The following is a 15420-nucleotide window of genomic DNA, read 5'->3' as shown; positions in this document are numbered from 1 at the left end:
TGTCATTACTACCCAGTCTGTTTCCAATGTCATGTTTTGGATGTTCCTGTCTTTGCTACCTGTTCGTCATTTTACTCCTCGTGTTTTTGGTTTCCTATTTTATCATTAAATGTTATTTATTTTTGAACTCTGCGTTTGCGTCCTTACTCCACTTCCGTGTCGTGACAGAATCTTCCGGCCATCATTGGACGCAGCGAGTTCGGGGAGGGCTGCTTCCCCAAGAATTTAGTTGAGGGGGAGTAGTGACATCGGGGCGTGCTCTGAGAGAGATCGCTCGCTCCGGCAGGAAGGGGATCGGCCCAGACGGTCTCCGCACGGTTGAGTCGTCATCTCTGGTTCCTCGGAGGTCCACCGCTGTGCTCGACTGGGGCCCGGAACGGACACCACGCCCGATCATTTCCCCGGGGTGGTCGCCACCGTGAGGGAGCCCGTTCCCCGAGATGGCGGGACGCGACTTCCGGGGACATTGGATCTCCGGCGATTCCCAGAAGGGGGTAATTCGTCTGCCTCAGTCCTCATGAGGGTCGCTCCGGTTCGGCCAGGCCGGCTCACCGCCCATTGGCTTCGTCCCGGCGGCTGCCGGTTTCGTCAGGGTCTCCAAGCCCTCCATCCCTCCCCTGGACCCACCCTACCAGACTTTGTTTGTTTTTGTAATGAGTGTCTGGTAGCCACTCCTAGAGGGAGGGGTTATGTCACGGTGATCCGTGTCATGTTTTATGTCTGTTCCATATTGTCATCACCTGGACAATTCTTAATTATCACCTCATTAATTCCACCTGTGTGTCATTAGTCTTTGTGTATTTATACTGCTGTCTGTGTCACACTTGTTGCCGGAAGATTGTCATTACTACTCAGTCTGTTTCCAATGTCATGTTTTGGATGTTCCTGTCTTTGCTACCTGTTCGTCATTTTACTCCTCGTGTTTTTGGTTTCCTATTTTATCATTAAATGTTATTTATTTTTGAACTCTGCGTTTGCGTCCTTACTCCACTTCCGTGTCATGACAGATACAGTGATGTGTAGCATTGCATAAAAATAGCTAAAACTCCTTGGATAAACATTGTACTTTACCGTCTTTTCTTCAGCAGAATGTTTATACAGCTTTCCTCCGTAAACACTTTTCGGGCGCTCTTTTTCTGTACTGCCAGCTTGCAACATGTTTATTTATTCATCCCTTCATGCGAGTTTGCCTTTGACAGACAGACAGAAAGAGACGAGGGAGAATAGAGATGGTAACATAAGTCTGTGAACAAATGTCCAGCCAGTATGGCTGACAAATCCATGTCTAATCTCTCAGAGAAGCTGTTTCAACATAAGCAACCAAACAAGCAAACAAAAAATGTTTATTTTACACCACTCCGAGAATGCAGTTGTTATTTGGTAATAAACATTGCATGATAAGCATACTGAGTTGTACTTACATTGTGTATGCAGTTAAAGAGCCAGGAAAAATAAAACATCACATTATTTAAAAATGAAGCTATGACAACCGGTTGCAAACCACATCTTTTCCCATGACCTGTTTTTTTGTTTTTGAAATCTATTAATACCAATTTTTTGTCCATTTGACCAAAATAGTTCAGATAAGTACTTCTAAGAAACATATTACTAGTATCTGAAAGGTACATATTTGAACCTGTATATCTGTTCCTAATAGGAATGTTCATATTGACAGGTTATTTGTTAACCAAATGTAAGAATTTATGACCGAATAATATTATCAGTTTTTCTTTGGATGAGAAATCATTACTGAATGTCTGTGCTTAAGTATTGAGTTTGGAAACTGCACAGAGACATTTGTTTTGATTTTGTGTCTTCTTTCTCTATTTGTGCAAAAAGTTGATGTTTATGGTCAGGGTTTAGGGACAGAAGCAATCAGCAAAGGTCTGTCTGGACCGCGTCATCTTGTGCACAGACGATGATTGCCTCTGTTCCTAAACCCTGACCATAAACATCTTTTTTTTTTTGCATAAAGAAAGAAAGAAGACGCAAAGCAAAACAAATGTTTGCCGCTTTAGAAATGGCCACTGTGGTAGATGAGAAAGAGACAATCAAAGTTTTATGAGAAGGAGAAAAGATGGTAGTAAAAGGGATAGTTTACCCAAAAATGAAAGTTCTGTCATCAATTTCTTTATTCTATTAAAAAATATATATTTTGAAAAATAATGGAAAGCACACAGTTGACAGTACCCATTGAGGAAGCGTGAGGAAATTATGACAGAATATTTTTTTTGGGGGGGGTGAACTATTTCTTTAAGCCAAAGACCTCCATTTGTTTTACATTTGAACTCATTGGTGTTTTAAAAAAAAAATTTATTAAATAAATAGCTCACTGCAATTACCACTTGCATCAGAGAACAGCTTTAGCTTCAGAACATTGTGATGCAAATCTGCACGTAGCCTTATACACAAGGGTCTACAAAACACAAGAGAGTCTTGCTTTGGCTGAGAGAGATAAATTACAACCTTGTACAAAGCATTGCTAATAAAAAAGGATTTAACATAGGCCTACTGAAAGAGTTTGTTGTAGTGTACACTACAAGTTTGTTGACTTACAGATTACTCGCACACTGTTAAAAATGCAGCATTTTTGTCAAATCAACATATATTTTTATGTTACTTTAACTTAAGTTATGTCAACTTATCGCAGGAATAACTTAAAGGAACACGCCCACATTTTGGGAATTTAGCTTATTCACTGTATCCCCCAGAGTTAGATAAATCCATAAATACTTTTCTCACCTCTGTGCGTGCTATAACTCTGTCTGACGCAACCCCCGCTAGCTTAGCTTAGCACAAAGACTGGAAGTGAATGGCTCCAGCTAGCATAATGCTCCCATAAAGTGACAGCATAACAATAACATTTTCCTATTTATATCTTGTGATTTGTATAGTCACATCGTGTACAAATAATTATTATTATCATTATTATTATAGAATAAGTTAAAAGTAATAGCACAAAGCAAATTGTTTTTGCACAATGAACCCACAGACAGTAGCCAACTATTTTACAAACCAGGTCACTGTTTGTCAAAAATGTAAACTGATTCAATATCAAGGCGAATGGTACAGTCATGAGTTACCTCAAGCACCCCTCTTTTGTTACTGGGGTGATAGAGCGCGTTCGTGACAACATAATAATTACTAACATTACATAGAGCCCGGGAACAACTGCAATAGTAGTGACCACCCTGTTCACGTTATAGTGTCAGTAATATTACATTACATCTAGCTAATGGCACTGTTACAGTAAACTAGTCATCTAAAAACATAACGGAACACTTACTGTAGCCGCAGGTGATCCATTTTGTCCTGTTTGTACGATCGATGGGATGGCTGTATCCTTCAGCACATGTTTCATTGTCCGTGTGGCAAATTCCGTTTTTTGAAAATAGTCGTAATACATTAACTATCTTAACTATCGCTAACTCCGTTACTCAAACTCTGAGCAAACTCTCTGCTCCTCACCACGGGGCTTCTCACTCAGGTAGCAGCACTGCTTCGCCTGAGAATATAGTTCCCAGTATTATACGAATAAAAGATGTCTGTGTCTCATATGACCTTGTTATTTGTACACGATGTGACTGTACAAATCACAACATATAAGTAGGAAAATTAGGGTTAGGGTTAGGTGTATTTTTTACTTAATTGGGAGCAGTATGCTAGCTGGAGCCATTCACTTCCAGTCTTTGTGCTAAGCTAAGCTAGCGGGGGCTGCGTCAGACAGAGTTACAGCATGCACGGAGATGAGAAAGGTATGTATGGACTTATCTAACTCTGCGGGATACAGTGAATAAGCTAAAGTCCCAAAATGTGGGCGTGTTCCTAAAATAGTAGGATGACTTTACTTGCAAAAACAAGTTGTTTTAACTTCATGCTGCATTTTTGAACTATAAACGACTTTTCGAACGACTATTATTAGTGGTGTAACGTATCGCAGTTGATCCGTGATCCGTACGGATCACGACCCACGGTTCGGCTTGCATGTGATTCGCGGATTAATACGCAAATTTAAATAGGGAGAGTTAACATTCGAGTGATTTTAAACAGTTAAACTGCAAAAAGGTGCTTAAGTGAGCAGTTTACTTTACGCACAAACGCACGTGCAGTTGAAAGCGTCTGGTCCAGCTCGAGTCAGACGTAATCATCCTTCAAAGATCAGAACTCTTGATGTGTAAACTTCAGAGAGTTGCGCTACTCTCTCTCATACTCTAGTGTATTAAAATACATTTGGCTAATAGAGCAATGAAAAACAATGTAACGTTTTTATGTGGGAGACTGTTAATGCTGCGCCGTTTGTAATTCGCCCCCTGTCTGTGTGTGTGCGTGCGTTTAAGGGGACTCAGTAGTGCACGCAGAGAGATATGCAGTCTGTGCATATTTGGTCTTAAAGAGACCGCAATCTCAATTGACCTACTTAAGTGTCATTAATGTTAATCAAACAACCCAAGACGAAGAGAAAATCACTTCTGAAGCTTTAATAAATAATAATTACATTTAATTAATACAATAAATGTTGTGTTATTTTTCATCTGATTTCTGTACCTAATGATTTTGGACCTTACTTAATGTGCAACTTTGTTCTTTTTTATAAATGTTTGTAATTTCTTGATTTGTTATTAAATTTTTCCCATCCTTTTTTTTGCTGATCCGAAAAATTATCCGACACATGCCTCAAAAACCATAATGTGATCCGAATCGTGAGTTTTGTGATCTGTTGCACCCTTAACTATTATCTACCAGCAGTGGCCACTGGTGACTGCTCATCCGAGAGACGCCAATTGAAAATAAGTGTTCGGAGTTTCATGTGTGTTGTTGCGTTTTCAAAATATGTGTTTGTTGTGTCATGTGACCCATGTACATCACGTGTTTTGTCAAAAAAAGTACCTGCTGCAGATGCGTCAAAACCATTTTTGTTAAAAGAGACGCTCACGTTCACAATACACGCAAGACACTCCCTTAACATTAAACTCTGATTACACATGAGATTATTCAAATATTGGGCAAACGCAAGCGTCTCTTTTATCATAAACCCTGCAGACGCATCTGCAGCAGGCACTTATTTTGACAAGACACGTGATGCACATAGTATCTCTTGATGTGCAGAACACATATTTTGAAAAATGCTTGAATCACACACATGACGGGCTACATACATTTTGTGGCAAACTTCACATCAAGTGCCCTCGAAAAAAGAAGTCACCGGCCACCACTGTCTTTAATAATAATAATAATATGTTTTATTTATATAGCGCCTTTCCAGTGCCCAAGGACGTTTTACATCGAATAATTAACAAGACAATGATAAGGGACAATGAAGTACAGGGATGCAAATAGAGACAGAGACGAGTCCAAAAACACAAAACAGAAATTAAGAGACATAACATAACATTCAGGGTGATATTGGTTAATAAATACAGAGTAATCAAATCAATAGGAATAGCATTCAGAAAATATAGGGGAACTATTGGCGGTGATGTCACTGCCTGCAAGAAACCTGACAATTCAAACGCAGTTGTCTGCCAGCTTATTAAGTTGTATGTAATCGCATAAAACAGTTTTCTATAACAGGGGTTCCCAAACTTTTTTTCCTGCGCACCCCCTTCTATGTCCCAACCGGGTTGGCGCACCCCCAATCCCCATTTAAAAAAAAATCCAAAAAAACTTTGTTTTCTCACCATAAATACTCATGTTTAATCATGCGCAAATAACCAAGGGCCGGTTGCACTAGCCGGACGTTAAGAAGTTGGGTGTAATAGTCCTACGTCGGGCTTAGCTACGTCCAACATTGTGAAAAATATTTACGCCAATTGCACCATCTGAAACTACGCTCAGCGTAGATGATGCGCGCCCCCGTGTATGCGTTTAACCACTGTGATATTTAGACACCATTCGAGTTTACTATGGTAAAAAACATACACTTACTGCCGTCAGCTAATAGATGACATATGAGAGGTTTCCTCATGTTTACCAGTGCGTCACGTGCAGACCCATCAAACACATTAACGAAAGCCTTTACTGTTCGCACAAAAGGTGTATAATAGTTTGCAGATTCATTATAACAGCTCAAGTTTCAAACAAAATTAAATGAAAGCTTTTAATAAGTTCTCTACAGTAAGTATTTATGTATTTTATTATATAATTCATTGGCGGTCTCTTTACCATGCATGAAAACACATTGCTCGCGTATCCTGTGCCCATGTCTCGTCACATTTCATTATTTCTATTTTTGCCATTAAAAAATCCCACTTAAAGAAACAGACCGCCATTAAATTTTTCCTCTCGCGCACCCCCTGGTGGCAGCTCGCATACCCCTGGGGTTGTGCGTACCACACTTTGGGAATCCCTGTTCTATAATAAGCAGATTTTTGCTAGTTATTCGCTTATTCATGTAAACGCACTTAATGTTACGGTTTTACAAAATTTATAATAATAGTAAAATAATAAATTTGTGGAATGAATGCTACACCTTCATACCTATATTCCAATTATTTTTTTCTACTTAGAGTAATATCGATCAAGTTATTTTATGTATGTATGCTGTTTTTTATATAGAAGTTGTCTAAAAATGCTGCATTGTTCAGTTCATTGTTGGGTCCCCGTCTGTAAAATCCAGTCGTAAGTCTCATGATTTCATTGAGTTTGTGAGAATCAAAGTTTGAGTTGAATCATTGATCTAACTGCCTTACTCATCATTATTAAAGATATCAAGGTTATATTTTCACTGAATGTTCTTTACATTGTGAAGGATGATTTTATGTAGAAAAATGGTGAATCACCATGAATGACTTTAGGTGGGTTTTCACAGACTTGGCTTACAAATATGGACAAATCTATTGAACTAGAGAATCTCCATATTTGATCCAACCATGGTTTGAAACAACCCAGCATATTAATGTATGTAGGCACAGTTCATATTTTTTAACCAGACAAATTGAATGCATTTAAAGCCTTCATGAAGGTTGCCTTTAAAAATGCAAGCATTGTATCTAATTTACGTTTGATCACATTGTATACAATTCAAAGTTCTGCTTAGTGCCGAATACAGGCAGTCCATTTACACTGCTCTTCTTTGATATATAGCTCAGGTCAGGTCCACTGAAAATGTACTTAAAAGGTTTGCAGTAGCATTAAGGCTTCACCTTTATGTTCACGATAAATACATATCCTTCAGCATCTTCACATAGTTTTAAAGTCACCGTTTCTCTTTGCTATTGGCCAGACTATAAAACATATGTGGATCTAATTAACAATCAGAGGATTTTTTCCAAGCACATTCTGAGACTCCAGGGACCTTATTTATAAAATGCTGCACAGAAAACGTCCTACATTTAATCGGTCATTTCTCAAGAGCATGCACGTGTGATTCATAAAATGAATGTGCTTTTAGAAAACATGTGTATGCCTCACCTTTAGATGTGAACTCTATATACATCGCAAATAAGCTTGAAATTGTGCGCAGCTGAAAAGTTGCAGATTAAATTCATAATTGCAGATGCATAATTAATATTTAAATTTAGGCTTTAGCAGTCGCTTTTATCCAAATAGATAAGGAAACAATCAAGCGTTTTGTCATAGGGAGGCAATAATGCAAGAGGTGCTTATACCAAGTTTTCACAATTCCGAAACAATAGCTGTTGAGAGCGAAAGAGAGTTAATTATTTATTTATTTATTTTAAGATAGAAAATGAAGACCCTGACGTGACCCTAAACCTTTTTTTTACACCAAAGACAGTTTTTATAAATATGAACGCACGCTTCATAAATGAGGCCCCATGTATATGAAGAACCCATACAGTATGACAACCTTTCAGCTGCAGCCAAGGTGCTGTACAGGTGAAAAGCCTCTCTTGGCACCAGTAATTGACAGAGGTATTATGGATGTGTTTTAGGAGAACTTTCTCAAGGCTTTTAATGTTGTCTCAGGCAGGCTGTCAAAAATGTCAAGAGGAGTGGCAGGGAGAAAATGATCAACTGTGAAAAACAACATTTTCTGTAAAGGGCATGTTGAAGCTCTTTAAAAGTTCAATATTGTGAAGGGAAACTCTGCGGGGGATTTACAAGCAACTGAAGATTTGATGACAGATTAATTTCATCATTTCTAGCGATGCTTTCAAATGTTGGCATATTTACTGCCAGTTACTGTCTCTAATGTGAATGTTTAAATAGCCACATTCATATTTTTTAAGCATGGAAGACATTGGGCGATTTCCAAATGGAAGTAAGCAACCTTGAAATAAGCTTTTTGAAGGGTGTAGGGCAGGGGTTTCCAACCCTGTTCCTGGAGGGCACCTGTACTGCAAATCAAGTTGTTCAGAAATTAGATACAGGACAGGTGCCCTCCAGGAACAGGTTGAAGACCCAGGGTTTGCAGGGCAAGGGCGATCCTGTACTGCAAAGTTTAGTTCCAATCCTAATCAAACACCTGATTGTCATTTCCAATTAATCCTGCAGCCTTTCATTAGGATTTTCAGATGTGTTTGATATAGGGTTGGAGTTAAACTTCCAGGACCAGGAAAGCCCACCCCAAGGATTTATGGGACAGACCAATATGTTACTGACATCGCTGCATGTGCGCATGAAATCCTGTTGCATATAAATATTTTCTTTTGTCAAAAGTTGTTATTTTTGTCTTACTGCAAATTGATTTGTTTCGCTTTGCTGGTGTTTAAAGTAGATACAGCTTCTTATTCATTCAACACAGCAGCTACTATTAAACACTTTCCTATGGTTAATTTATGGGGTTGCTGTGAAGAACCCTTTATATATTAGGGTCATTCCACCGAATCGGTGCCATTTCTGTCCCCAGGTCATTATATGTATAAACATGCAAGAAAACTATTATTAAGCAAAGTGTCCTGCATGTTTCGGATGAGACGTTAAACCGAGGTCCTGACTCTCTGTGGTCGTTAAAAATCCCAGGATGCCCTCGAAAAAGAGTAGGGGTGTGCCCCTACTTACCCGTTGGCCTACTTATCGTCCCCCCATACTAATTGGCTATATCACTCTGGAGCTGTTTACACTTTTTACATATTAAGATGTGTTTTCATCGATCGGATCGCAAGGGGACAAGAGAGACACATTACGTTTACATCTGGTATTTAAATCCGTCTCTTTTGTACATTTTCGACCGCTTCTGTCCTGAATACTGTGAGGGGGTGGTCTGTGAGACGGTGGGCGAGTCTCTCTGCTGTCATTCAAGCGCGAGCGGGAGTAATTATGAGTTTATATGGACGCGAACTAATATTATGTCGGAGTCCACTGCTTGTTAAGCAAGTATACATGCTGCACAGTGTTTTGTACGTTTATATGTTAGAGCTTTCTCAGAATTTTCTGCGCAATTGATGAAATAGGATCGCGCAACTTTCACACGCTTTCAACGAAACTACGGAGATCCTCCGCTTTAGTTTTATCAATGAAAGGCTAAAAATAGCACTGTTCACCGTGTGTGAACTTGTGTATAGTACCTCAGATTAGATTTATGGGCGGAGAGAAGGCGGTCGCATGTGGCTGTTCGAACACATTCAACCACATGTGCGTTTAAACAAGAAAAAGCAATCTGATCGAAAGAGGTTTCAACTACCTCTAAATGTGGTTGAAAGTGGTCGAAAGTGGACGAGCTCAAAACGTTTTGAACACCGTTTACACCTGGCATTTAAGTCATCCACTTGTGATCCGATCGATGAAAACGCATGTTAATGCCAAGTGTAAACAGCCTCTCTGTCTCCTCTCCACTAATAAGCTGATTCTGGCACAATATGGCTGCCGTCACATCATCAAGGTGGATGCTGCCCATTGGTGGTGGTTGAGGAGAATCCCCCTTTCTCCATTTCCCCCTTTATAAAATAACAAATTATTATTAGTAGTAGTATGTAAATCTAACACCAAATTTAAACTTAATATTTTAAAACATTAATAAAAACTACACAGAACACTGAAAAAATAGTATTTTTATCTTTCCCTGCTCTCTATCTCTATACTTGACATTTAAATATAAACCAAACAATTCTTTAAATATTTTAAAAAAAAATGCATTTTTGTGTGGGTCCATATCCCATTTTTTTTTTACCTTTTACATAATATTTTAGATAAATGCACATTTTAGTTATGTCCCCAGAATTTCACTCAGTCCTGTTACCCAACACGTTCCCCCCTCAAGTTACGTTTTCAAGTGGATGTGATATCATCTAGATCTTCTGAAGGTCATGTGAAAATCAAATGTCTCTTTTCTCATTTTCTTTTCTGTATATTTTATGATATTGATGCTATGACTGTGAATGTCAATCTTAATTTTCAGTCCTGTTACCTATATTATTTCTTCTTTGATGTTATCAGATTATTTTAAAATAAAACCTTTTTGGTAAATAACTAGAATTTGCTATTAGCCCATATTTACAACAGCTTTATATTATGTATTTGCTAAATCTATGCTAAAAACTCCTGTTACTTTCAGTCCTGTTATCAAATGCCTCCATCCTCCATTAAGAAACCATGTTAAAAAATAAACGTAGCTGAAATTGACCAATACTCATTTTGAAAACTTAAATGTGTGTTATTAGATGTAGTGTTAAAAAAAGAATAAATCAACTTCAATTCTGACGAGGTATAACATGCAAATGGCACCAATTCGGTGGAATGACCCATTAACATCTTTAAGTTTAGCACTGCACCATATTTAAATTATTGCCATTTCTTTTTGCATAGCCACACTGTTGTGCTCATCCTCTACAACGTAATACTCTGGACTGGTCTGCAAGAGGGAATTGTTGGACGTGTTATCTCATTTGCATAATATATTTTGTAAATCAAGCACTAAATCGGCTGGGGCAGTGTATGCATATAAATAGTGGGCACAGTTCCTTCTTAATGAATTCCTGCCATAATGATTAGTAGTGCATAAGATTTCACACTTAAAGGATTATAGTATTATTCACCTGAAATGACAAGGTAATTATATTCACAATTGAAGCGTCAGTCATACAGTAATTCTATGCATGGTTCTGGTGCTATTAGATATGTAGTGATTTATTCAAGTAAAGCACAATGTGACCAATGTGAAGTGCAATTAGGTCTTAAGTTCGGGTTGGAGAAGCATTGACCTGCTCTTTCACTGAAATCCACCCATGTTTTTTCTTTTAGGCATCGAGTGCATCTTAGTTCTGCCCGACCCTCGCAGCTACTGGGACCCTGTGTTCGGCACATGCGTTTTCCTTCTCTCCTTCCTGATTCCTGTGGCGATCATCAGCGTGTGCTACAGCCTGATGGTCAAACGTCTCCGGAGCGTCCGCATCTTGTCCGGCTCCAAAGAGAAAGATCGCAACCTTCGGCGCATCACACGCATGGTGCTGGTGGTGGTCGCCGCCTTCGTAGTGTGCTGGACGCCAATCCAGATTATGGCCCTGGCCCAGTCGTTGGGCTTCAATTTAGGCAGCGTCCAGACGGTCGTGTTAATGCATTTCTGCATCGCTCTGGGCTACGTCAACAGCAGCCTGAACCCCGTCCTCTACGCATTCCTGGACGAAAACTTCAAACGCTGCTTCCGGGAATTCTGCCACCCATCGCCGTTCGGCCTCGACGCTCAGCAGTCAGGCCGCATGCGCAACATCGCACGCGAGGTTGCCTACAACTGCAAGACTGCGGATGGGAACAGTAACCCCGCATGACTAGGCGTGGAGCTGCCCCTGGTCAGCCCAGAGCCACGACCCAATCCAGGGACAGGAAACTCAAATTCTGAGCTCACTCAGATAACAACTCTCTAGCACCATCGTCACCTCCGCCAGGTGGGCGGGGGAAAGGGTCGGGCTAGGAGTGAGGGCGGGGTCAAGTTAATTGACACGCCCTTTTAGGGACAAAGGGGCTCAATTTACAGTGTCTTAATTGGATTTGGATGTCCTCGTCTAGATTAATCATTTTGTTCTTATTACACGTCGTTGTTTAATGTCGCAGACTTGTATAGATGCTTTTTTGTGTCATTCTTTACAACAATCAACATTTCTATTTGAAGACATGGCCTTAAACAATCAGAACCTGTGGGTATCTGCCCTTTTTGTGGTATTGCCAAGTGCTGGACTGTACTAAGTACAACATATACTGTATGAAGACTATATATTGTATATAACCATATACAGTTAATGAGACAAACGCTACAGAGACTTATGAAGCCTGATTGTTATTTTCCAAAAGTTGCTATTTTTCTTGGTTGGACTGTACATACAGCGAAAATATTTCATATTATGTATATTGAGTAGCACAGGTTTAATTTAGAAAATATTTGTAAAGAAACCTATTGCTGTATTGTTCTGTAATATAAATGTGCATACAATGAAGTCAGTCGCGTTTATGGCTTAGCATTGTTGAAGATGTCAGTCAGCGTTACCTCCATGAACTTTTCTCGAATGTTTTGTGCTCCGCTCGACATCTTGTTTTTTAACGACACACGGACTCTTGGCTAAAGAGACATACAAGAAAGAGCCAGCACTACTGTACATTGGGTTTACATCAAGACCATTGAATGTGAAAAGATGCCAAATTTAAATGAAAAAAATATATTAAAAGTGTCAGTGAAATATAGAGATATTGTATAATTCAGTCAGTGCTTCTTCCTGTAAACTCTAACTTGATATTGTGTTGGTTTGTTGTTTATTTGTTGGTGTTTATTGACTTGTTTACTTGATGCATTGACTGGCTGATCATTTAATCGCATATTTATTTACAGGTAAAATTATATTCTGATGGACTGAAATGAAATGCCAACTAGTGCTATGGATGTTTACAGAATCTATATCTATTAAAGAGCAGTTATGAAAAGGAACTTTCTTTGTCACGATTGTTGTCAAATATAAATGAGGACAAGATAAACAACACAGACTATATCGATAGACTATAATTGTGTCATTCTTTATTTGCTTTGGCAAGTTAAAATAAATTTTAAATGCTAGTAAATCATAAAATGTTTGCATGTTTGTATTATGTATTGAAGTGAACTTGATAGCTTTGCACAACATGAAACCTGTAAGGCTTAATTTATTTTTCTATTTGTTAGAAAGCACAAAGCTGTGTTTATGTTACATTATTTTGGTCACTAGATTGTCTCTTGGGTGAAAGCTCATTTTTTGTGTGTACTGTAATGATGGTAGCGCTGTAATTCTTTACGTCCCTTACCATAGATAGAAACACCATCGGTTAGGACAGTCTCATAACCCTTAGACCACATTTTACTCCTTCAATCTGTGCTGGACATGTTCAGAGGGACGTTCATACATTATTTACAAAACTCCAGTTCAGCTTCACCATAGCTGCACTCAGTGCCTGTATGTTTAATACTTAATGCATATACTTCTCAATGCAGCAACAAGTGTGGTATAGAATTTAAGCACACAGCAAATAAATAAATACTGTTTTTCACCCTCAAATCAGATGTTTTCCAGCAGGTATAACAGCAGTCTAGACAGCTGTAGGTACACACATGTACCTCATTGTACCAAAAGTGTTACCTTTCAAATCAAACGGCTCCTAAAATGAGACATATGCCCAACTCCAGCAAGCACTCGCTCCTGTTGCATTTCATCAATATTTGATGTTTTCATTTCCATTGCCATGGCAACATGATTTCCCATCCCCGTCTAATTTCCCATTTCGGTACTGTATGTTTTGAGAATATATTTAGGCCTGTGATCACATTAGACGTAGGTGTCAAGCATGTTAATCTCAAAACATACTTTTTGTGTTTTATATGTATGCAGAGAATTTTTTCCCGGTGAAATTTAAATCTCACATGCACTGCAGTTTACATGTGGGCACCCAAATGTGTGTTTTTGATACCAGTGGCATTAATAAACACTTGCTGTTTCCTACCATCTTTCTCTTTTCAATAAAGGCCTTTCACTTGGCGTCGGACCGAGACTGCAGAGATTTTTCAGCATTCGCATTGGCGAGGCATGGCATTGTGTTTGATCTGGCTCACAGTTGGCGTCCCAATTCATCCCAAAGGTGTTTGATGGGGTTCAGGTCTGGGCTTTGTGCAGGCCAGTCAAGTTCTTCCACACCAAACTTGGTAAACTTTTTTCATTTGTGAATAGTGGAGAACCGGGGCGAAAGTAACGCGGGATGAAAGAAACAAAGTGATTTTCTCTGAGCCCTGATAACATTTGCATCCCAAACTATGACACATCTTTAGCCCAGACTAATTTGACAGACATGACAAATATTGCGTTTTTCCTTACCGTTTTGCTCGTCTAGGTCTAGCCGTTTTCAACCATGATAAGTAAATTCCTAAAGCAGTCATTTTTCATATAACGCTTTGTTGTTCTTTGGTTCATGTGGTTCAGTACTGATCAATCTACAGGTTATTTAGTGCTTTAACACATCCTGAAGTTTGACTTCTCAGAGTTTTTCAAAATAAAAATAAATTGGGTTTGAATGTCAGGAGTTCCTGTCTGGACGAAAGTAACACTTGTTAATTTTGTCCCGTTGCTAATACTTAATAAATATTTATGCTAAATATTTATATTTTTCTAATTTGATTAAATACAATTTTATAGTGTCCAAATGGTTAAAAAAGTTTTATTTTCAACAATTCAAGTTTGTACTCTCAGGTTGGTTTTGAAACATTTGACAAAACTGAAATTTAAAATGAAAATTGTATTATTTTTTGCATAGATAAAAGACAAAATATGTTTGCAGTTACATATAAACAAGGTCACAGTCATGTATATTTACTAAAAACAAGTGTAACACAAAATTCTATCTTGTTTTGTTGTGTTACTGTTGACCCACCTGTGTGTTACTTTCGTACATGCTGACAGGGTCAAAAGTAACAATGCGATACTGTATGTTTAAAGTAAAATTATACTGAAGTCATTTTACATTGGTCCAAAATTCCTTCTGGTATTGATACACCACACTTGTTATTGACCACAGCAGAAATATATCCCTGTTACTTTTTCTGAAAAAATATTACCCCTGCTCTCCCCTACATATAGTATGATGTCACAAAGTTGGAAATACACAATTCTCTGTATACGTTATCATTCTTTATACCATGGGCTGTTAAATGCTTTATTCTGATTGGTTGAGAAATGTTCCACATGTATGCATTATTTTTTGATAAAACGCACACCTGACCTAACCAGACCTAAAATAACCACTATGTCTGTGGTAACCATGCTATAAGCTGAATAATTGACTCAGGTCCTTTGAATTATTTGAAAATAATGCACACTCGCTGTGTAACGACATTTCTGCTTTGGGTGTGCATTATTTTCGAACATTTTAACGGCCCAGCGTCAATTAGTAGCATTAAGATTTGTCCACTGGAAGTAAGGCGACTAGCCAAACATGTTTATTAGAAACGGGTGTCCTCAAACATCGGACCATGTACCAACTTTGTGTAAATGTTAGGCTCCTTCCTCAAAGTGGATA

The 15420-nt window shown here is 38.6% G+C and overlaps 1 protein-coding gene across 1 annotated transcript in view; it reads left to right on the top strand.

Moving 5' to 3' along the window:
* oprl1 (opiate receptor-like 1) overlaps window positions 1-13710 on the top strand; it is a 65760-nt gene extending 52050 nt beyond the window's left edge. The window contains exon 4 of the mRNA XM_065286181.2: window positions 11140-13710. Within this exon, the coding sequence (XP_065142253.1) occupies window positions 11140-11663 (524 nt within the window). The 3' untranslated portion in view covers window positions 11664-13710. The remainder of the gene's footprint in view (window positions 1-11139) is intronic.
* Window positions 13711-15420: the final 1710 nt, after the last annotated feature.

The sequence above is a fragment of the Paramisgurnus dabryanus genome, chromosome 21, assembly GCF_030506205.2.
Source record: "Paramisgurnus dabryanus chromosome 21, PD_genome_1.1, whole genome shotgun sequence".
NCBI lineage: Eukaryota > Metazoa > Chordata > Actinopteri > Cypriniformes > Cobitidae > Paramisgurnus > Paramisgurnus dabryanus.
Note: the sequence above shows the minus strand (reverse complement) of the source record. Positions and strands in the feature narration are given on the sequence as shown.